The 25497-nt window shown below is 38.9% G+C and overlaps 1 protein-coding gene across 1 annotated transcript in view; it reads right to left on the reverse strand.

Annotated features, from left to right (window-relative positions):
* Positions 1-25497, reverse strand: part of COL25A1 (collagen type XXV alpha 1 chain) — a 281924-nt gene that overhangs the window by 14390 nt on the left and 242037 nt on the right. Inside the window, 10 exon segments of the mRNA XM_058024669.1 lie at positions 233-313; positions 611-655; positions 2232-2276; positions 3178-3201; positions 6153-6230; positions 6744-6788; positions 8768-8812; positions 9688-9756; positions 10243-10305; positions 21591-21635. Of these exon segments, the coding sequence (XP_057880652.1) occupies positions 233-313; positions 611-655; positions 2232-2276; positions 3178-3201; positions 6153-6230; positions 6744-6788; positions 8768-8812; positions 9688-9756; positions 10243-10305; positions 21591-21635 (540 nt within the window).

Genomic DNA, 25497 nt, shown 5'->3' on the forward strand with positions numbered 1-25497 from the left:
CAACTAATCTCTTTCTACCCGACACAGTATTTTTGTTTCACTGTAAGTGGAATGAAAAGTTCTGACAATCTTACACCTCCTCCTAGATTTGCTGTGAAACAATCTCAGAGTTTTCTCCCCAGTGCTTTCTGTCCCATTTGCAATTTATCAGCACTTTTAGAAATTCCTGATAATGGAAGAGAGAAAAAAATAATATACTTTTTGCTAAAATTAATTAATTAAGTTTACTCACTGGTAGGCCAGGCAGTCCAATTCCTCCCTTTTCTCCGGGCATTCCAGGATCACCTGTGTCTCCTTTTGAGCCCTTAGGACCCTAAAATATGGACTTATTCAGCAAGTCAAGTAAAAAACTAGACATCAACAGAATTCTAGCTTTGATCCCAACAAGGAGAGTCATGTGCATGTTATATCTTTGCTAGTAGAATGCAGAAATGCAGACACTATTAGGCCATGAAGTATGCAGCAGCAGTATAATGATCTTTATTACTCATTATAATCATAATACTGAGATTATGAAAACTAAGTTACAACTTGGAACCATGGAAATAATCTCTTAAAACAACCTATAGTTGCCCACATGTTCTTCACTATATGATTTACCAAAATGTACCTGCTCTCCATCAGCTCCTGCAGCTCCTGGGGATCCTGGTTCACCCTGCAAGAGATAAAGAGATAAGACAGAACTGGATTATCCCAACTGCCCCAGACACTAGAGGAAAGAGCCAGAGAAATTCCCATAATTAACAACAACAAAGCTAGAGAATATTCCATCAAAAGCATATATTTATCATCTATATTAAATAAACAGCCCACCTGATTATGACTATACACAAAGTTTGGGTGGTATAAAGGCCAGACAAGTGCAAAAAAGAAAAGAAAAAGAAGACAAAATCCAAGGAGTGAAAGGACCCCAATCCAATGGGAAACTTTGCCAGCTACCAAAATAAATACAGACTCATGCCTCCCGATTTATGGAAGGTAGAGAGAGACTTCACGTTGTTTTTCCCTATTATAAATCACCCAGTGAAGGATTTCACATTCACTACATTGTCTTATGATCAGTTCCTGGGTACCATTCTCCAAGGGAGCAAGTTATGGTGATGGATGGAGTCAATGACATTAGAAACAAGCTCCTGTGACATTGAATTCTGCTTTACATTGAAAATTTTGAATGAGAACGCTCACCTATAGAAAGGAACACAACCTCTTCCACACTCCTGTTTTTCTGTTTTACTACATACTCCATGTTGCAGAATTGCTGGGTAGATGGTAATGCAAAAAGCAATTTCTGCACATTTAACTCTATATGCTATTATCAATTTTCACACAGAATGTACCTTGTTTCTCACAATTTCTCAAAACAATATACATGTGTATTGTGATGTATTTCCATATGAAATACTGGATAAAGTCTAAAATTGACATGTCTAGTATTGTTATTGAAAATGCACATATTTGCTCTTGGAATAGCGTAGAGTTACTGGGAGAAGATGCAGTATCAAGTATTTACGAAATAGAAGAAATGTCTCAACTAGTTTAAAAGCATTTAGGGAGAGTTCAGTAACTTCAACACTTCTTTTTTGAGTATAGGCAAATTTATTATTTACATTTTATAGAAGAGTGCAGCATATGGTACTCATTGTCTCTGTGTGGGCTGCTCACAAACCCTCCTGTACTACTTCTAAGCACCAGCCAGGTGGAATTGGCAGGCTTGGGTTTCCAGCCAGGCTCCTGCCCACATCTGTACACTGTAATTTTTACTGACATTAGACAATACTGCACTTATTTGGGTGGGTGCCCTGTGACAGAAAAGCTCCATTCACATGCACTCACATGGTGGCCAGTGGTCTGGCACACAGTTTTGCCCTCCTCACTCCCACTCAGCCAGAAGTGAGGCATGGGAGCCACTGTCTGGTTATGTGGCTGTTTTGCCAAGTCCTTGGGAGCAACCTGCCGATCCCTGAGTGAGATGCTTCTGCACTCTTTCAGTACTAATTAATTTTGCTGGTCCTTAGTTAATCATCTCTGTGTAGCAACTAAACAAAGCACCTATTCTGGAAAGCTACCCCCCAAGAATCTGGATATAAAGTTGGAAACATGCCATATTTGATAGATTTACAGTTAAACAACTGTGCTGGAAAGCTCCATTTACCTGTACATGTACATAATTTAAAAAAACCCCAGAAAATACTCCACCTTTAAGATATAATGAGTAAAGTAAGGAAGATCACCTTTGGCCCTTGCAGCCCTTGGGGTCCTGGTGGTCCTGGTGGTCCCTAAAAAGAAACACACAAACCTCTCAGCTTTCAAATCAACTCCTGAAGAACTTGTCATGTAAGCACAGGGTGAATGTTAATACAGCTACTGTAACAAAATGGGTTAGATTTTTAACACAAAGGGAACCAAGACTAGTTATGGACAAGTTGTTAACCTATATAGCTCTCAACAAAAACAACACTACCACAAAAAACAGTTAAAATAACAGTAAAACTCAGATTTTATAATAAAATCCTCTGCTCCTATTGATGAAATGGCACTGCTTCCCCTAATGGAAGGGAGACCAACACTCAGTCATATTTGCCAGCCCTCACTGCCTGATCCAAAACAATCTGAGACCACAAGAAATCTCCAACCAGTTGTAAAGAGGATTCTGTTGAAAGATGCTAAGCGCATCTGGGGATACTCAGTGCTTTGTGAAATTGCCATGGAATAAACTGTAACAATTTCTTTCATTTCTACCTCAGGCTGTGGACACAGTGTCATGTATCAAACACTGGTCTGGATGGTGCATAGTGGGGATGCTTTAAAAATAACCCCACAACACTTAAAAATCCCCTGCATTAATACAAAGAAAGGGTATGTCCAGATGGGAAAATACAACTAACAGCAATCTTGCAGAGAAGAACTTGAAACAAAAAAGAATGTGTTTTCCCAGTCTCGTATGTAAATTAACTGAAGTTCTGCCATTAATCCAGAAGGAGCAGAATTGGTTCCATTGCTGGCTCTCAACAATGGGTCCTCTGCTATGGGAACACCAAGCAAAGAAATCAACACATGTTATGATGAACCAGGTTGACATCCAATGAAGACATGTCCTGAGCTAGCAGAATTATGAACATGCTGCAGCACAAAGAAGTTCTAGGGTGCACAGTAAGTCATGCAACAGTAATGAATTACCGTGACAGTCAGGGTGGCAATCCTCTGTTGGCAAAAGGTATTAACAAGAGTTGTCAGTAACAGAATTAAACAATGACATACATAATTCTGTTTCCTACAGTTATAATCTCAACAGAACCTATGCTGCATGTGGGAGACACCATGCCTTCAAAAGCACTAATAAAACCCTTGTTATTTTTATATCATGGTGTTGTATTAGCTGCTTGGTTTCTGTGGGAATTAGATGAAGGCAGTACTTTTGTACAATGCAAGAGATCAAATAAACAAGGACTAAATAGCAAAATCTAAGCAGAATGCTTCCAAAAGGTAAGAAAACATAATGCGTTGGAGTCTGAAGTTGACCAGAAGACTAGCCCTATGTTTTGTAATGTCTGCAGGATTTGCACCAATGTTTAACTAACAAACATGACTTCTGGAGTGGAGTTGTAACACCAATTTTCATATAAAAATGCAGTTCAAAATCCAAAACTGCCAGTCTACAACCCAGCCATATAAACTTTTCTTATACAATTCTTCTTTGAATTCTTGGAAAGACAAAAGATATTTTCATTGTGGAAGGAGGCAAAATACCTTAACCTGTCGCAGTTTTTTTTTAACCAAAGAATCTAAAAGCAAGTGGAAAAGTATTAAAATGGAATTTAAATGCTTGTCTATACTTTTAAACAGAGAAGAACTCCCATATATTACAGCTCACACATGCTTTCCTTTTGCATGTGAAGAACTTACTGGCCTATGTGGAACAAGAAGTATCTTGCTTTTGTAATTATTATCCAATGTGCAAATAAAAGTTTGCAGATCTTCTGTTTTAAGCTGTAAAAAAAATCTCCACATGTCAGTGCAAAAATACGTACTGTTGGCAAAGATCTGGAGCCTACTCAATACAAAGTACCTGAACAAAGTTGTTTTCTAACACATGGCTGTAATATACTCATATTCTTTGTATTTCAACATATTAATGGAAATATATCGAGAACTTTAAAAGCACTGAAAAGTTCAGGTATGAGCATATCTAGGTATGAAAACCTAAAATAGCCATTGCAAAGAACTGTTTACACGTTCACAGTCTCGGATCCCTTTACAGTGGCTGATATTTTAATATCTAATGCTGTAGTTTCTACAAAGATTAAACGTTTGAAACTACTGCTTTTTGCCCTGGGAAATTTTGCAGAATAGGTGTGAAGAGCAGTTTTGACAGAGAGATTAATTTTGCATTTTATCCTCCTGGTGAAAACCACGTACTCTCAGCAGGGGTCTTGCTCAAACCACGATAACAATTTCAAGACTGCACATGAGATTGAATAGGAGGCACAAGGCAAAGTAACGAACGAACTTGCTAGCCTGCTTCATGATTTATTACTGAAGTCTAGCAAGAGACAAGCAGTCCGTATCTTGCAAACTCTTGCCAACTTCTTAAATCTGCAGGCCAAATTCTGTGCAAGCTCACAGTTCAGTGCTGAGCTGAAGTTCTCACGTGCTATTGTGAGGGAACTGCAAATCTCAGAGCCCCTAAGAATGCGGCACCAGGAAACTTAGGAATGGGTGTTTGCCATCTGAAAGGACTGAGCTGGATTTGGCAAGGATATTTTTGACTGATCCTATATAATCTTACTTACACCCTCCTTGCACAGCCATTCCCATTAATATCAATTATTTGTTGCCCTGGATCAGAAGGTGATGACATTTGGAACGATTTGCAATGGGATAAAGGCTTTCTAGAATGTTTCAGCCACTGCAGAAGGCTTGAGTCCACTTTTAAGGTTGCTTTATGTGCTGCAGCTTTTCTGAGGAAGCTTGAAACTAACACTGATGCCAGAGTGTTAGTATACAAAGACAGAATATAGGAGATACAGAGGCTAAAGCCCCTGCTAAATCTGTCTGGTAACACACAACATGAATTTCAGGCTACTTTAGGCACGTAACTTGGAGAGGGATTTAGATGACTGAAAGTTGTGTGTCTGAAGTCCCTTACAAGCAGACCAAATGAGGCAAACATAATGCAGAGCCTCACAACATGTCTATGCAGACCTCCCCACAGACACAATGAAAGAACAGACTCAGCCTTAGTGACATACAAGGCTTTTAGATTTTAGTAAAGGCAGTGAGTTTTTTTTATTTTTTGAAAGCATCTTGGAAACCAAATGACTGGTCAGACATTTACCCACTCCTACTGCGTAAATGCAAGAAAAAAGTTCAGTGGCTTCAGTGAGAAAGTGATCAGATGCACAATGAGCCAAATCCAGTCTTCAGTTTCACATAAGCAAGCCATTCACTTTGGTGGAGTTATACTGCACAGAATTTGCATCTGAGTATGCTGCAATGTAAATCACCTTGACCGCAATGACATATGTCATCTTGGTCCTTTGCTTTTATGCAAACACTCATTCATTCTTTTTGTAACCCCACTTTAATCCTCCACACTTTTCTGCACACCAGTCAAAATAGGTTTTCCAGAAATGAATAAGTGAGAAGACTGGTGCTTGGTCTACTTAATGTACTCAAGTTGCTGATTGAATCCACAGCTTGCTAATGGAACCATGTTACATGGTTTCCAAATCTCAAATATTCTGCCTTTTCATTTTACAGGAAGAGGAGGAGGAAAACAAGGAAAAAAAAGAAATATCAATATTATATGAATTGAAAAGCAGACACTTCTGTTGAAACTGTGTATGTGGTTTATTACATTAATTCAGCACTAAACACCAAAGCCAACAATGAATTAGTTTCGTCCTGATAAGGTGATGTCAGTACTCTCCAGGGAACATGAAACCCATTCACTCAGCTAATTTGTATCAGGGAAACAGTTTTTCCAGCACAGAAAACCTGGTTTCCAAATATAGAAAGTGATACCTGATTAATAAGCTCAACAATTTTGCACACAAAATGTTTTCAAGCTCTAGGCAAAAGAGAAATAAATGCTGTTAAATGACTTTTCCCCAGACCAGACAAAGCCAATTCAGCCTTGTTAGGTTGCATACCTGCAGAGCTTCATGGATATTGCCATTATAATCAATTATCTCTGTTGCACCTTGATCACCCTTCTGTCCAGGTGGTCCCTGTAATACATTTCCCATTAGAATTTTGAGACAACTGATGAAGACTATTTTAGACTGACACATGCTTTGACTTGATTGTGGGGTGTTAGAATCTAAATGTACTTGCAATATACTACTACAAAACACAGAATTTGAAGGAAAACCTTTTTTTTAATAAAGATAAATAAGCAAGTCAGTACAAAGTGACTTGTGCTGCAGTGGAAAAGGAAATACATTAAAACCTCTGAGGGGAGACATTTAAGGATGTTCCTACACTCTAGTTCTCTATTGGCAGTGAACAATGTCAGAACACCTGGCTTGTAACACCCTGGCCACAAAGTGTGGATTGCAGACTGCTCCAAATAGTGGCAAGTGGTGTTAGTCATATTAATGCCCAGTTAGCTGCCATGTTCCACCAGTGTCAAGTGACCTATTTCACCCAGAGTTCTAACTAGAATTACTGCTACAATTTCAGTTCACACAGACTGAATCTAAGGGCACAAAACAAAGAGCTGAGATGAGAAGTAGACTTACCCGTGGACCTGCAGATCCTGTGTCACCTCTCTCACCTGTATCACCCTATGTAAAAACAATACATTAAAAAACAGATATGCCATTTGACAATATATCACATAGTTCTTTCCTTTTAAATATGTTTTCTTTCATGAACTGGTTTACAGGGCCTCTCATCCTAAACAGAATGTGAATCTCATTTAATGAAAGGAAAAAGTCCTTCAAAATCTGTGTACTGGTAGAATCGAGCATGACGCATTTGGTTCTGTGTGAATATTAGAGTATTGTATTGGTCTGCAATAAAAAATTGCAAAGAATCAAAAGAATGGGCAGATTATTTGTGCAACATTCCTATTCTTAATGACACTACTATCAAAAGTTTGAAGAGAATACTAGAGAAATGAAATTACTCAGTCTGAAACCAGTTAAAAAGTTCTTCAAATGTGTTTCAAAATATATAAACTTTTCTTTCTGTGATCATGCCTCCACCAACCTTCTGAACTTCCCTGGTCTGAGTCACTGCCTCCCCTACAAACACAACTCTACTCTCAGATTTAGAGTTTCTTGATACCCTTTCTGTGACAGGCTTAAGATCATTACCAGCTTACACACAGCTTTTTATTCCTGGCTATTAGTAATATGCTTCAAATGATGGAGGGAATTTCAAACATGTATGCATTCATATCCCTGCAGCCACAATTCATTTCACAGTCACTTTCATAGTAAGGTCTTATATTTAAAATTTTAATATTACTCAAAATTAATATGGGTAAGAACTGCAAATTTTGCTCCTGTTGACATCTAAAGAACTTTGGTAGAAGTCAGGAGAAGAATTATTAATTCACCATTGGTAACAGAACAGAAAACTTTCTGGTAATAGAAACCACAAAACTTTCATAGAGCTGATGAAGGCATATGGAGAGCAGGCTGGTGGCAGGGCATAATCAAGGTTGTGCCATCTGCCTTTCCCTTCAGTGCTACTCTGGCAGAAGTTAGTGAAATTGGAACTGTTAAAAAATGAAGTTCCCCGCCAGTAGATTGACTTCTGTGGGCCAGATTTTCATGACAGGTATGCAGGTAAAATGAAAATCACATATCCTTTTTTGATAAAAAGGGAATTAAAGGGGGTATATTTATAATTTTGGTGTGTGGGGGAAGTGCCCAGGAACTGTAGTCATATGAGAGGCGGATTTACTTTTCTGCTCTCACTCTGATACTTTAATTCCCTCATCAGTTCCCTTGCCTTCCAACAAGTTCCTTCTGGCGGGAATGAATGAGGTTAAATGGCACGTGTTTAATCACATCTTTAAGCACTTAAGGCCCCTCTTCAAGGAGCTTACAAATACTGCAAACAGTATCACACCAGCCTACATTGTCCTGTCACCCTTATTCTGACAGCAGACCTGTCAATAACCACCTACACAAGTACATTTTCATCCCTCATACAACATGAAGGAATCCAGTGGGAACAGTATTTGCACAGCAGATAAAGTAATAGAAAACCCATACACTTTATCTCTCCATGTATGTGAACCAACAATATTTATAGAAAGATAAATGGGTGGAAAGATATAATCAAAACCATCTTTTTAAAGCAGGTAAAGCAGCAACACAATCAACAACTCTTGCCTTTGTGAGACTTCTGACCATCATATCTCAGCCTGCAGTACTTGGAATACCTCTGATTCCTAGCTCATCAGAGTTTGGATCCATAAAATTATTGCAAACCAAATAACAGCACAGTCAAGCACTGGGTCTTGGCATGTGGGAGGTCTAACACACATCAGTTACACAGAGAGAAACCAAGTTGCATGAGGGAAACAGCAGCAGAGTGGAACGGATGTTATAACAGCAAAAGGATTAGAATCACAGTGTTCAAAACCCATGTGACATAACTAAACTTTTTATCTAAAATTGAAGGTCAGAAGGTTTCACTTATAAAGAACACTGCAGACTGTTACAAGTTCTTTTAAAGAGAAATGTTACAAATAATTGATCCTAAAAATGTTAATTAGTCCCCTAAAGACAGTTTCTTTACTACTAACCTTTGACCCTTTGGGGCCTCTAGATCCAGGTTCACCTGTTTTCCCCTGTTTGAAGGAAGATAGGAGAAAAATGGTAGAGAAATGGAAGTGCAGAGAAAAAGAAGTTAGTAATCACTAACTACAGTTTGGAACAGCAGAAATACCCAAGATAATGATTTTTAAGGCATTTATTTTAAGAGCACCCAGATCAATACATTCTTTAGCACTAGAGTGCAATGATCACAGATTCCACCCTTCCAAAGGAAAAGTAGTATTGGCATTAGTAAAGATAGGCATCATTATCACTGGTTTTCAGGAATGAGCTATGTCATTCCATTGCTCCTGAGAAATGATAGCCAAGAGATAGAGAAGACAGTTAAAAATTATAACAGAAGGAGAATAAAATAAAGTGTTATCACAACATTTTTTCCCAACAGTTCAGGTGAATACGAACTAACTGGCCAAGGATCACAAAATTAACCTTATTGTTTTCAAAATCCATCAGGAAAGAAAAAATTGATAGTACCAACACCAGGGGAAATACTAAGACAATGCTAAAAGTAGTTGATCTCTTTCTTAGAGAGTTAGAAAACAGCATGCAAAATGGATTTTCTCTGCTACAGTGGTCAAAGAGTTCAAACTTCAATGCTGAAAGTTAGGGACCCAGAGGTCAGTACTTCATCTGGAATGAATTAGGCCAATTCCATGACAGTGTACGTAGGTAGTGTCTTTACTTTGCAGACCAAATAAAAGTCCATTCAGACTGCAGTTCACAGCTGTGAACACAAAACTGCCATTGTCTTCTGGACTGAAGTAGAGCATTTGACAGCATTTTCATTTAAAAGTTCACTCACCAAGTTTTGTTCTACTTTTCAGCAGGCAAAGATGTGTTCATAGGTGCAAAACTAACAAAACATTTCCAGTGTAAAAATCAGACTGACCTTTGGTCCAGGGATTCCAGGTTCCCCTCGCTCACCCTTCCCAACAGGGCCTGCCTCTCCTCTGTCACCCTATTGAAACAGACACAGATATATCACAAAATACTGGGCAGCCTTTAGCACACCACCAACTCAGCAGGATCAAAGAAACTAAGCAAACAGCAGAAACAGTGGTTTAGTCTATCTGTATTTTCAGAATCTGGTGTGTAGTATCACAATTCTGCTTCCTGCACAAAGTTTCAAGTAATCTTCCTAAAAAACCTCATGTTTATGAAAACATAGTTTCTTCAATCATGCCTATTTTGCCTCTTGAACAACTAGATTTGGGGATTCTAACACAAAAAAAGATGATATTAACTAAAGTTATGATGTAACATCTGCCTTCACATTTTTTGAGGGCATCTACATAAATATCTATATATCTATCTCATAGCACTGGTGCATGACTTTTCACATTGTCTCCAGTAGTAGTCTCAGTCTCTCCTGCTTGCTGAGGAAAGTTGAATTTGACATCAGCTCCAGGGGCTTCACACCAGAGCATTGGCCCATTACCCTTACCTTTGTTCCTGGTAGCCCTGGCAACCCAGGTTCTCCTTGTGGACCAATGAAACCTGGTTCACCCTTTAAAAACACAATATGAGAGGGTTACTTATTCAGCAGTACACAAGTATAATAACACAAGTTTATTCTGGGTGGTATTTTCCCCTGTATATCTTACAGCTCTCCAGCTGTGATGCAACAGTTACACAGAAGTACTTTTTGCCATGGGTTACTTTCATCAGCACAAATTCCTGCAGCAATCCACTACACAGCAGATGAGATGCAAATGAAGCAGAAGGTGTCAAACATGGGGTTTATGAGGTTAAGGAATGTTAATGTGCAACCTGGTCTGTAATGTAACACATCAAACTATTATCCAAGTCTGAAGGCAGGAGGAGAGAGCTGAGTGTTCCTAAATTTAAAAGGGACAGTTCATTTCAGCAATGTGTTTTGAGGTGGTTTCCTACTGCAGCATGTGAATAGATGGGCAGGAATGCTGTGGGACAAAGCAGTGACAAATGGAGATGGCACTGTTGTGATGTGTTGTGTCTCCTTTCAAGTCAGGAACTTGCAGTACCATGGTACCATGGTACCTTCCCTCCTCATTCTGACAGTAAAATACTTCAGTTCTCTGCACCCAGACAATTTCTTGGTCCGTGAACAGCTGGGAATAAGCCACAGCTTTCCTCGTTCCCTCTCTGTTCTGCCCCCTTCCTTACCATTCAATTGTACAAAGAGGACAGACAAATAGCAAGAATCAAGCAGAGTTGCAGTAGAAGCAGCACTGAGCAGAAGAGTAAGGCCATATTTTATTACCTATCTCCATGTCTAAAGAGAGACAATGCAAGATTAATAAACCATATGCTTTCCTTCGAAAACTCCCCTGAATAAGCTTTCCTGCTCGTTAATCTTGCATTTTTTTTCAGATATATTTGAACCAAGAAGATATATGTACAAACTATTGTAAATTTTAAAATCAGTTATGTAACCCAATTAGTATTTATTTAATTAGCCTTTTTGCAATATCCCTAAACTTAATGACTAAAAATTACCCATCAAATGCCTCTTAAAATAGCTAAAAGACAGATAGATCACAATCCTGTAGTGATATCACTACTGACAATATACAGAGACAGTGCATTTGAGTAGCTGAATAACACTTCTCTTCATCTCTTTCCCTCCTCAGAAACACAGGTATGGAGATACTGCACATGGAGAGCAAATTAGGAAGTATTCTTGCACATTCATCTGTGCTCTCATCAGCAATCCATCATTAACAGTTCAAAGCCAAAGAAATCTTCCCTGTGGTTATATCAAGGATGACAGCAAGCTCCCAGGGACCCCCATTTAGCTTATAAAAAAATACAAGTAATAATGAGCTTTCTCACATGAAGTTCCAGCTGGCTGTGATCCAAAATATGGTAAAGAAATAAACTGAGACAAACATGTCACAGAGAAGCAAGTGGGGTTTTCTTTTTTGCTCTCGTAGGAAAAAAAACTTAAGAGTTTAGAATTCTTTATATTAGTACACACCAACAAGAGTAACATAAGGTTGTCACTGCAGATGGAAGCACTTCAATTTCAGTAAATGAAGAAAAATGCAGCTCCAATCATTTATTTTAGAATGAGAGGGCACTCAACAGCCCCATGTTGTTTTAATACTGAATTTGCCCGGGCTAATTTTTTGGCCAGCTTATTATGACTTCAGGCAGAAAAAATACACAGTGACTACATGATTCTTTTCAGTGGTAAGGCTTAGAAGTGTGACTCAAAGGCTGACGCAGTTTTTGAATCAAATTCTTTTCTTTGCTCAGGACTATACCAGTTGCACACTACAAGAAAACTCCCGGCCAAAGTCCAAGAAGCAGCCCCTCCTTCCCCCAAAATCTCTAAAGAGAGAAGAAAAAGATGCTTTGCAAAAGCTAGTGGAATGGACAATGGTATAAGTTGGCAGTTTAATTAGCATAAGTAGAATACAGGTCTTACATGGCATAGAGCTTTAAAATGTTTTGAAATGTGGAGTGGAAGAAGTGGTGTGTCAGCAGAGAGAAGGAACTGACAGGGTGAGCAGCAGCTCTGCTGGGAAAGATGCAGGAGTTACAGTGGATGCCAAGCTGAACGTGATCCAACAGGATATTCTTATCACACATGAAACAAACTGCAGTAGTTAAAACCTGGCTACATAAAGAAAAACATGCAATTCTCCCTCTATCCCGTGCTAGAGAGGATAAGTAGATTAAAAAAACAGATCTGATTTGCCATCTGAACTAAGCTTCTAAGTAAAAAGACAACGTGTTTGAATGGTTTGAAACTAAGCCATGTCTTCTCTAATATTTCAAATCTCTTGAGTGTAACTACAGCATAAGGCATTAAGTAAAATGTTAATGTTCATTGGGTATACTTCTGCATCCTGCCATAATATTGATGACTTTGTGCTTTATGCTATCTTTTATGCCACTCAGATAGCAAAAACCCAACCAAACAAAAAAGGAATCTATCAAAATTGGCACTACCAGTGATGTGTGAAATGTAAAGAAAACAGTTTCCTCTCAGTAAGGCATGCTGGTGTCCCAGTTATGCAAAGGCAAGGGAAAGACCTTTATGATTAGTCCATGACACAAAAAAGATTCCAGAGCTCTACAAGAATGTGGTTAGAAAATTAAGGCTTAAAGGCTTTAGCTTTTTTTGTAAATATATGACATATTTGATTTAGCTAGCACACAGCAGCAGCAAAGCAAGGGTAAAGGCTGGCTTGGGAGGGCACTGTGGTTTGACAACACTGCAGCTCTGGTGTTCACTGAAGCACCTCCTGTTCATAAGTCTCTTCCTTAAATGAACTCAGAATTTGTTCTAGCTGCTGTGAAAGGCTGAGAGGAACGCAAGTGATCAGAGTCACCAAGACTTGTAATACTTTTCCAAACATCTCACTACCACTTGTTATAATAAAATCAAGGTTTTATCCAGTTAGAATGTACAGTAATCTTCTTTGCCTGCTAAAGCTGGGACAGGCAACACAAAATCTGTAATACTGTAATCTGAAGTACAGTTTGGCAGCTGTATAGAAAGCCATCAGCAAATGATGAGTCTGTCACACATTTTAGTTTTTAGTTTAACCCTTTAGTATAGTTATGAAATCACTGCTTAGAAACCATCACATTGCACAAGATGTCAACAAGGCAACACGGGAAACTTGGTTAAAAAAGAAAACAAACAACAAGCTTGTGAATTTCTTCCAGTCTACAGAAGTGATGTGTTATGATATTAAGAACAATTTTTAGTGTCTTTATGTGTTAATATTTTAAGAGACTACCCCCATGCATGCTCATTTTCATTCTCAAATATTTGCTGACTGTGGAAATACTCAATGTGGCTAGATAACAAATTAAATACTGCCATTTACAAACATTGCTAATGTTCATTTTCACCTCTTATAACAGTCCGAAGCAGAAAAAGGCCCTAAAATGCCGTAAACCTGGTGCAATGTGAGCAGAATCAGAATTTAATATTAAAAAGGCACCTTGTTATTTACTTCATAGGATAGTCAGATTTTTATGGGGGTTATTATCTAGACATAATTAGAACTGGTTTTCATGATGATCAAAGCTTTCATGGGCTGAAGCAGAGGCTAGCTTTCATACTATAGGTTACCCTTAAGAACCACTTTAGTTCACTCTCACTGTCAGCTTCAGGTTTTACAGAACCCACGATGCCTAAAACTTGGACTTTTGCTTAAAAAAGGTACAGCAGTGGAAATTACATTTTCACTGCTGGTTTCTGTTTTAAACATCACTAATTTGGCAAATGTTTATTAACAGTGTAGTTCTAATACCATATTAGGGCAGAATTAGCCTCCATTGCACAGCTGGGACACACATCACCATCATTGCTTGAAACCTTGTTCTCACAGACACACCTATTCCTCTCCCAGTGCCTGAAATACAAAGCTTTATGCTGATGCAGCAATCAGCAGAGAACAGCAGTTGTTGGGTACACTGTTTTCCCACAGAAGTTTCTTATTCCTTTAATCACTCTCCTAATGACTATACAACACATTTTCACATCCAGATCAATGAATTCCTAAAAAAGAAACCTGTGCTGCAGGAAGACATCCAAACCACAACTTTCCTATAACAATGAAATAAATTCTCTGCAATTTCTGAAATTACCATCCTACTTGTAAGTGTCATGGTTACCTTACTATATTCCAGCTACATCAGATTATTACAGTGTTTCCTGTATGCTACAGAAATGTGACTAAACCAACCCTTAGACCATGAATTTGAAAGGAGAATGTAATTTCAAGCCTTATTCTTATCTAGTGCTATGCACTAGAACTAGCTAGAGAAATTGAAATGTCTAACTCTGACCTTTATTACATTGTTCACTGGTCCTGAAAGACTTTGTTCAATGCTGGCCCCATTACCAGCACCATGGAAGTTCTGTGCCTCCTGGGCTGACTGGCAGGTCTGCCACAAGGCAGGACACACACAAACATCTCTCCCTGGCATTCTCTTGGAAATCCAAATGTACCAAGGTCAAGGCTCCTGTGTGCACACCTCTGAGTTGGCAAACCACACCGAAGCATCCTGAATTTCTGTGGAGGACTCCAGAAAGGGGGATGCACCGCACCTTTTCCATTAACAGAAAACCTAGTGGTGTGGGATGGAGGAAAACCACAACCATGCTTGAACACACAGCTTTGGACAGCCTTGGAGATTCCAAACTCCTCTCTGCAAGTCTAGTGGACCTCCAAAATTCCTGTCTAGCATGGGCCAGCATGCAAATTCTTCAAGAGTCACAGAATTTGGGAGACCCCAAAGTTCCTTTCTGATGAGGACTGATGTGGAAGGGTCCTCATTTAATAACATCAAGAGACCAGGCATTGTCTTCAGTGTTACCCTGGCTCACTTATGAGAATATTTAAAACAAAACCAGTGTGATGCCCTTTCCTTGCCTAGCACTACCAAAATAATCCTGCAAAGGTGGGGACATATAGAAGAGCTATTGAAAAAGACCCCAAATCCAGATGCAAGATAATTTGAAGCACAGCTATGAAGCTGTAATAAATTGGATTTGGTTCATGAGTACCTGTGTTGATTTTCCATAAGTTGCCACCTGCTGTCCAAAAGACTTTGTTTTTGAGGTTGCTATCTAACAAGAACACTGCAACCCCTCCACTCTGGAGAGGGGTGAGGGCCAAATTCTCAGGATCCTGTAGCACAGCAATCCATGGTGGTCTGTGGAGCTGCACTTGCTCATGCCCTCCCTCTGGGTGCAGCACTTAGCTCCAGTGAAGCAATTTCTCAGAAACTCAACTGGCCCTAGTCTATACAAGTCAGAGAGTACTTTGTCACTGTGAAGGGCATTAGGGGGACTTATATATAAAGCCTGACGTCCATGGGAATTTTCCTCTCAGGATGACTACAGTATTCAGCTCCTAAGAAGGAAATGAACAAGGTACAAGGAAATCTGATAAAAAAAAGTAACCCTAACCCCATTTCATAAGGTCTTTCTTAAGGCTTTTCATATCACTTTAGAATTGGCTCCAGAAATTGCCAGTTAAAACAGGTTGTCTGGCTCACTCATCGCATTTGAAACAATATCTTTACTCCCTAATCGTTCTCTAAACTTAGAAAAACAATTGTGGTTTAGAATTTCCAAAAGCGTATTTAGACTTTATGATTCATTTGGAGTTAGGGAAGTAAAACCTGGCTAAACAACCTGGCTGAAATCCTGAGGTTTTACAACAAACCTCACTTTGTATGACATATATTGCTTTTTAGTGAGCCTAATTTTCTTCTTGCTTTTAAGTCCTGTCTCCCTAGAAAGTATGTTGCTTTGGGAGAGTGCTATCAGAGCCAGTAATGATTCTGATTAATTCTGCATTCATTAATCATATAAGGGACTTCTTGCTTTAAGGCTAATTATACTCCAAGTCAGCATGGTAAGTATTTTTAAGGATAGAATAAAAACACTTGTTGCAATGAGCACCTAATTTTCAATTATTTTTTATGACCAAACTGCTAAATGATGGAGAGTTTGGCCCCAAATTGTTTCTGTTAAAAAAGACTTACATGACAAATCTAAGGAATTTTCTTGGTTTTCTGAAAGCTAAGGAGCTTTACTGCACGCCTTATTTCTGCCATTATAAAAATTTGTATTTGAGAAATAATTTCAGATTACTGATTCAAGTCTTCTTTGTGAATGACAAAATATTTGATTTCTGAATACAGTAGGGTGTTGGATTCTGACTCCATTAAACTGTTTCCAAAATTTTTGATTGGCACTTTCTTTTGTACAATGAAAACTTAAGCTATGTTATAAAACATATGCTGTGAAGCAGTTCTTATAAACTCAGTCTTCCAACTATTAATAGCTTTAGAGGAAACAACATTCTGTGTTTCAGTTCCTTATGTTTTAGTTTTTTCCCAGAACAGAAAATAAGAGATTTGGAGGATATAGTTTGGGAGAAATCAAAAAGAACTCGAAGAATTTATCTAGATCTTACACCCCTGACACATGCAAGCCATCCAATATTAATGATGATTTCGTTTTCTGGCCTTGATCCTCAAAATCAGTTCCTGGAAATTCAATGTCTACCCTATGCAATTGATTACTGCCATAATATATGGAAAGCAGCTAGGAATCAATGAAGAAAGTGCAATATACAGATATATGTTTGTATACCTACTTCCATTATGGAAAGCAAATACTCAACTGCACAGTTGTGTAATGTATTTTAGCTACCAATGCACAGAGAAACTTCTGAAATCCAGCCCACCAAAGGTGGGTACTAAGTCCCATTTTTTAGATCAGTTCCCATTTACACCCAGAACCTGCCGAGAGGGGAAGAGAGAGAGAGAGAAGTAGAGAGAGAGAGACAGAGACACCCTGCAGGATTACTGTTAACGCTATCAAGGGATAAAAACAGGAAGAAGAGTGGAAATACAGAAAAGGAAAAATGCATACGGAAAATTAGAAAAAGAACAGCCTTCCTAAGAACTCCTGGGAGAAAAGGAGAATTTACCAAACTTTCCTGTAGGCAGTAAAGGGCATTGACTCCAAACCAAAATGCTTAGACCTACCATTCACTTCAGATTTCCTTTGATTTTGCTGTCAGATGGTAAGAGCAGGACTTAAACACATAAGCTTCAACAACAGTTGCTCTCTTTTCTACAAGAGTTTAAATAGGAGACTAACTTCTATGCATTCAGCTGGAAAATTCTCTCTCATTTCCTCTGAAATTTCTCTTTTCTAACAGAACTAACTGGGTGAAAGTATCAAGTCTTTTAGACCTTAAAAAAATACATTCTGTGGAGCAGAGAGTTGTTTAGTCTTTAGAAGATAAAATCTCTGAGTAGGTATATATAAATAAGAAATTTACATACAGAAAAAAATAGAACCTCTTTTGCTTTCATCAAAAGAAAAATAAAAGGATATAAAATTGATTCAAATTCCCATATCTTTATCCAGGTTTTTCTGAAACCTTGCTCAGGCACAGTCCCAGGAAAGTCAATCCAATATAATTGTACAGAAAGATGCAAGACACTGCATACTGGCAAGTCTATTGAATCAGCCACTTCCACTGAATTTTGAAACACAGAAAGTTTTCCATACTTCCCAAAAGCAGAAGGGCTAAACAGCCTTTCTCTTCTCATGTCAAACCACTCAAAGGTTCAATTTTCTTGAAAATGATAAAATAAAAATTTGCATGTGCTCAGTAAGCTTTGGTTCAGTATTTAACATCTGAGGGACAAATGCCATAGAAATACCACAGAAAATCTAGATCCTGCAAAAGGTGCTGTTAACTGAGAAGAGGCTTGTGTTTTGTGAAGGCTTCTCACTGCAGTGAGGAACTGAGGACTGTACAGGCCAAATTCCAGAAAATGCAATGCAACAGATTTGAGAGGTCTGACATTACAGTGAATGAGAGCATGCATGATTTCCATCACAGTAAGCAAGTGCTGCTTTGTAAGTATCTTCCTGCAAAAGCTATGAGATAAAACAGATATATGAAGTTTGTGTTTCACAGACAGGCTTCTGTGTCTGCTTGGCATCACTTGGGGGATAGTAGAGTGATGAGTTAATATTCTGAGTTTAGGTGGAACACATTCAGGGCTCATTAAGTTTCCAGCCATTCCTAAACAGCAACAGGTGCTTGAGAAACATTTCTCCAGCATGTCATAGACAGCCTCTACACTGTCTTGGAAATAACTGAGTGCACTTGTGTTTCCTCCATGGCACCAACTGACAAAGGAGGAGAGAACGAAAAGGAACAGGAAACACTCCCAAAACATCCGCATGTGCCTGGTGAATGGGTCTAGAAAAGTAAGTAATAAAATACCCTGCTGTATACCCTGAATTCAGATGTGATACTTGCATGTCTGTCCAATGTTGCCACTCAGTCAGACTGCAGTATCACATTCAGCCAAGTCCTTACAGGCTCCCAGGAACCTTGATTAATTAACTGAAATGGCATTATAAGAAGCTGAAAGTTTCTCAGCGATTAGTGTTCCTTAATCCTTTATGTATGTTGAAGTACAGAGCACTGAATGTCTTGGGAAGCTTGTTCAACCATGGGAAGAAAGATGAGTTGCAGCTGGAGAGACTGCCTGGCACAGTATTTGTGTTAGCACAGGTTGGTTTAGCTTTTGTGAAGAGTGCTGTGCATGTGCACAATTACCTAAAACATTTCATAATACAGCCTGCCACTGGAGAGAAACAGGCACAAGGAAGCAATTTTAAGTTCAACTAACAGATTTAAGGAAAACAGGACTTAATATTTAACATTTAAGAACTACATCCAGGAAATTTCAATGTGTACAATAAATCTGTACCTTGATCTTTTCCTTACCTCTCACAAAGTTTGGAAAAAGCCTGAAAAATCTCTGCCAACAGCTACTGGGCTGGCACACAAATGCATGAGAACAGTATAATCTGTTTGTTAGGAAAAATTTTCCTTATGGAAACCTAAATTTTGTAACAAGTTCTTAGATGTTGCAATGACACTGTAAGAGGTTTCTCCTAGGTCTTTGATGTTATACCACTACTGCCTATAACTGGTAAAATAGAGTAGCAAAGACATATCTTGGAGAGTTTTATAAAGTCCACATGGGAACAGAACCCAAAATCCCAGAAAAAAAATTGCAACAAACAAGGATGACTCCAGAAGGAAGAAACAAAAAAAAGAAGTCACTGCTCCAAGGAAGATTCCTCTTGGTTTTGTACAAGATGACAGCACCAAGTGATTCCAAGCCCAGACAACTGAGTTTCCCCCACACTCAAGTTTCTCATCCTGTCACTGTTATTTCCAAGTAGCTTTTGATCAACACCAGAGCACTGGAAATTTGCTTCTCTATAAGATAACAATGTTGTTGTTTTTGGAAATCCACATAATGATTTATGCACCATGGTGGTGCATAAATCTTTGCTAAAAGGGAGGGTGAGAAAAGGGGGGAAACTCCTACTTTATCTTTGCTGATGAGTGCCCATATTCCTAACTCCAGCCATTCTGCTACCGCTTCTCATGCCACAGACATAGTCTCAGGGATTCAGAAGAATCTAGGGTTTAGTTTTACTACAGATTGCTTAATAAAAGAGAGCTTACAAATCCCTTGAAATGAACAGCAACCATCCTGCAAGTCTGATGTGACCAGATATGCTTTGCTCTGTTCTGTGCATGCTCTGCTTCCTTGTCACCATCCAGGTTTCAGGACAATGCAGAATTGCACTGGATTGAATTTCTTCACTGAAACACCACCAGTCTCCCTCTGGACTGGATTTTAAACAGGAGAAAGTATTTTCCTAAATGATTAATATTTGACCAAATGATTCCATTTTGCTCTGCAGGCAACTGTACTGTTTTTCCACTGTATCCACTGAATTTGGAAACAAATTTTCACTGGGCAAAACTCCCACACTTCATTCGTTTTTCACTTCACATTTTATCTTTCAGGTGATTCTGGAAGCTGCACTTCTGAGCCATTCTTACTGCCAACAAATAATTTTCCCAAAGCAGCCACTCAGATGTAGACTTTTTTTATTTACTGGTTATATCATGGACATGTGGTGTGCATGAACATGGGAACCCCAAAGCCCAGCCACAGCTCCAGTTGCTTTTGGCAGGTGTCCCTGGGATGAGTGCCTCAGGCAAGTGCCCCACTGACCTCCATCTGAGCTACCTCTTTGCTCACTGTTAAAGTAAACAGAATAGGGATTGCTGCCAAAGGCACTAATAAAAATAGCTCAATCACACAAGACTTCTCCTGCATGATCTTCACTACTCAGTACAGAGTTTGTTCTTGCAGAAAATGAACAACCTCCACAGGAACTATATTTTAAGCTGCTACAACACACAAAATTTAATATGCACATTCAATTTTTTTCCCATAGTTCACTAGTAACACAGAAGGGACATTATGCTTCAATACTGTGGCAATTCACAGGTCCCTTGAGAAAATCACTGCAAATGTTACATTCCATGAGATAAATCCTGAATCCTACCACAATGGACAAGAGTTTGGCCTCTGAATTATCCTCCTTGTTAGGGGGAAATCCTATAAACTTTCTCCCTGAGACATACACAGGGCCATGATGGCATGGAAAGAAAATGTTTCCAAGAGATTTTGTTTTCCAAGGACAGTCTTTGACACAAAGGAAAAGTGGCCATTCTGATCTGCACTCAGGTTATGTGAATCTGCTCACTCTGTGCAGAATTACACAGTTACAGCTCAAGCTGAGCAAGTGTCTGCAGATCCCAAAGTAAAAACTTATGCTAGAACTAAACCAAGTATGTGTCTTTTGTATCAACTTACCTAAAGATTCCAGACAAACTGGAAGCCAGGGGCTAAACCAGGTATTGTGTCAGGGACTGTAGCTAATACTGAACAGAGTATTATTAAAACATTTTGACTTGTCAGTGGAAATCACTGCTGTGTAATGGAGCACAGAGTATTTTTGTCAACAGAGCCAGGTCTGCACTGCCTGTGTATAATTAATGTAGTTCCCTGGCTGGAGGTTTGGTTAATTCAGGAGAACATTGCTACTGGAAAGCACACATAGAAGTGGAAACCAACTAAAACTTTGATGATGATTTTTTCCTTTTCCATTAAAGAAATGGAAAGTTTTTTTAAAAGAAATAACTAGAATGTTCTGCCTCACATTTTAATGTAAGATATACTGTTTGCCTACTCACAGATACTTAACCAATTTTTTACATGAGAACTTGCTGTAAAAAAACCCAGTTTAATCCCAGAGACACAGAAAAGGATATAACACAATACAGTAAGTCCATTTGAGCCACATTCTTGCACTTCCCCCCTCTTTGTTGTATTCCCACCCAGTACAAAAGGTACTACAGTATTTACCTTTATTCCAGGAAGTCCAGGAAGCCCAGGAAGGCCTGGTTCACCCTACACAGGAAAATTACATAACATTACAGACATTATCCAGTTAGGGTCACTATCCATTGAACAGCCCTGTAAATTCTGCAGGAAGATAAAAGAGCATGAATGATTGCTAGTCAGCTCCAGCAAGGTTGTTTTTTTCAAAATGAGTGACTTAAATGTACAATTAGTAAGAGTCATGTTAAGGACTTAGGTATCTTCTGGGGACCTTCAATGTGAAGATGACACACAGGGCTGAAAATCTATGTCAGGAAAGCCAAATATGAATTCACATTAGACTTCAGCAAAATAAAAGAAAAGAAGCAGCACTGGTTCATTTTACTGCCATTTAAGTTCCATACTCATGACAGATGTTTAATTCTGTTCCATTTTCAACTCTGAGCTGGATACTGTGCTGTGTGACTCCCTGATTTACCTACAAATCCATTCAGAAGAGCTTGGATTAAATTGCACCATTCAAGCAGGACTGCCTAATTATAACTGGGCCATCAGTTTTATAGAGCTATCCACAGCATCATTTCAGAGCTTGTTCTTTATCTGTGAACATACACAGGGTCATGAAGGATAGTGGGAATGTAACCTTTTACTGCTTTACCCAGAAAAACCTTGCTTATTTAAAATTGCAATGGAAAGACCTATAGAACTCTATTTGCAAGGTAATTTTGTAACAAGCATTGAAAACTGAATGCATTAATTTTGGAAATGGTCTAAGACAAGAATGACAACATTGTCACAAATGGTCATTTTGAGCTATCAGCTAAATGAAAAGATGTTGTCTAGGGAAATAAAGATGGTGAACAGAACAAAAAAAAAAAAAAAAGCAATAACATGTGAATAAAACACTATTTTAAAAGCTAGGGATTTTATTATAACACAGAGATGGATTCTAACCAGCACCTTGGATATGAATATTCCCTGAACTTTCTGGAAGCTCAGGTTTGAACTCTGAAGCCAACTTTTACCTTTGTAATGAACTGAACTATATTCCAGATTTTTTTACACTCATGAGCTTTACAGAAATCCAGACTTCAACTCTGTGGTTTGGGCTGATCCCTCTAGGTTGTGCTATTAAAATATTTTGTGAGCCTGTGTGCACACACACTTACACACCCCCATACACCCACACACACTTGTGTACACACACACAAACATAAACACACCTACACAGAATGCAGGGGTCCATCCAACTGCACTGCCCACAGACACCTCTTTGAGGCAGAGATATTACACAGACTTGGAACACTCAAAACAAAATTACACCACTCTGCCACAAAATGAAAAACACAATAGAAGGGCTGCAAATCACTTCACCAAATGGAACGATTTTTAAGTGGTATAGAAGGATCTGATAAAAGCTTCTTCATCTGTTTTAGTTTCTCCAAAGTTCTAACTGTTCAAATTGCCTACAAGCACAGAACAGATTCCAGTCTCAAAATATTAACTATAAAATCAGATGTAAGAATAAAGGCTAGGATGCTATTTTCAATAGACACTTTTTGGAATGGTGACTATCACTTTCTAAAGCAGAAAATGGGTTACCATTCTTGCAAAAGAATAATGCTCCACTGAACTAACAAAATTTTACCTCCAAACCCCTACTCTGTCTTTCCACTTTTTGCATGAGCAGCCATACATACAGCACTATGACCATCAACTTTACCCATCTAATTGTGGAAGCACTAAATTTCACTTGCAAGCACAGAACTGGAATATTTATATTGATATTATATTAGTGTTGCTGCAGTAGGTTACTCTTTACCCTTGGGACAGAGTTAACCCCCACACACTCACACATAGTAAGCAGAAAGGATCCACCAAAGCCAGTTCAGAGCCACAGTAATCTAAAACAATTAAAATGCCCCTAAAAATAAATCAATATGAAACATAATTAAATCAATCATTATTTCTTAATTACAGCTAGCATTATAGATAAATGCAGAGTATTTACTTTTTTGGACCTTTCCTAATATAAAAATTGTGAGTATGATTTATGAGAAGAATGACTTTTAAAGACACCAAGGCTGTGTACTAACTCTATTACATAATGGCAGAGCAGGTCATTCTGTCACCCCAGCACACAATGTGGCCCAAACAGTCTTGTCAGACTGCTGAAATATTGTCACATTTCATTTCATGCAAATAATGTTTGGGTGGGCAGCTGGACACATATTTGTCCTTAGAAGATGAATAAGGGACAACTAGAAGAAGATAAAAGGGAAAATATAAGAAAGAAGACAGAGAAAGGAAATATGAATGGAACACTGAGAAGGAGATAAGCATTGAGATGATGTAGATGGCAGAGACGTGCGTCCAACTGGAAAAAGAGCCTTCCACAACCTCTGGTGGTGTGGAAAAGTCCCTGCTGAGCAGGGGTGCAGGGCAGCAGACATGGGGCACCTGGCTGGAGGAGGCACACTGACTGGGCATGTTGTGGGAGCTGATGGCTGGGGCTGGGACAGGAGTTGTGACACACTAGGAAATCATGGGGTGAATGGAAGGAAGACACTAAGCCCCCCTCTGGTGCCAAAAAGAAGGTGAGAATATAGAAAGTCTGAACTGCATACCTCTCACTCATCCATGTTGCTTGAATTAGATCACATGTGAGTGCCTGAGAACCAGGAGCCTGCTGATAAATCACTGCTAGTTTTGCCTCCACAGCAGCCACCTAATGAGAGGCTGAATCTCCACAGGCACTTAAGTGCATTTTCTAGTTTATTAGCCAAGCAAAGCACACGCTGCAGAATGCACACACTGAATGATTCTGTGGATTAGATAGCTTTTAACTACTTTGATTACCTTTCTTAATTAAAACTGCACTTTACTAAGGAACTGCATTTGCAACCATAATAGCCTTATTTAGTCTCTGATGAGAGTTCTAATTTCTTAAATAAAAATATTTTATTTCTTATTTATTTCTTATTTATCTGTGGCTTGGGGTTTTGCTTAGTCACCAAAGTATCTTGAGAGTTAGAAAATGGTTGTCTTTCCATCCACAATATAGAATTTTAGCTCTTGACTGTCTGTCTGGAATATCTCAACTGGCAGGAAGATTCTGTTCGACTCTGGCAGCAGTGTGCAGTGGAAAATTTTCAATGTTTTAAGAGGCAAGAACAGTGCCAATGGCTCCAGAGGGAAACCAAATGCTGCAATGCACAAATCCAGCTCTCTCATTGTCTCTTTGCTCTCCCTGCAGGACCTGCCCCCTAGTCTCAGGAAAGGCAGCTGAAGGCACAGCATTTGCTGTGTTTGATGTACTGTGCATTCAAAGAGCACATTCCCCAGCCTCACAGGGCCTCGTGCTGTACAGCCATGGTAACTCCTGCAGGACCTTTCCCTGCAGAAGCAGCCTCAGCCACACAGCACCCAGGGGAATTTCTTACACTGGAAGGAAGAACAGAGCATCAAGGTCTGTGTCCTTCCAAACACACTGTGCCACTGATGGCTTGATTCCCCTCACAGGTGTATGTGAAAGGGATTCTAAACAATATTTATTTCTTTCCTGATGAGATCTAACAGTGTACCACAGTTTGAAGATTAACAGTCAAACATGCAGGGTTAGCTTGAGATGACCCAAGGAGCAGAGCCATTCTTTGTTAGTCTCACTAGCAGCAAAAGGGTTAGCTTTCAATGCAAGAAGTATGCTGGGGCTAGAAGGGAAGGTGGGTAAGTCAAAATTGCTCTTCATGTTAATTAGCATCATCATTCCTGTGCCTTTCTAAAATACAAAGTAAACATCGACCAAATGTGTACAGCCTTGGGCTGCTAAATTGTACTGCCTCAGACTCATCTCAGGTAAGTGCACTGGTAACACAGATGTAACATCATTTAACACAAATGCAGCAGAGAAGGAAAACTGAACATTTCCAAG

This window comes from Melospiza georgiana, chromosome 5, assembly GCF_028018845.1.
Source record: "Melospiza georgiana isolate bMelGeo1 chromosome 5, bMelGeo1.pri, whole genome shotgun sequence".
Taxonomy (NCBI): Eukaryota; Metazoa; Chordata; class Aves; order Passeriformes; family Passerellidae; genus Melospiza; species Melospiza georgiana.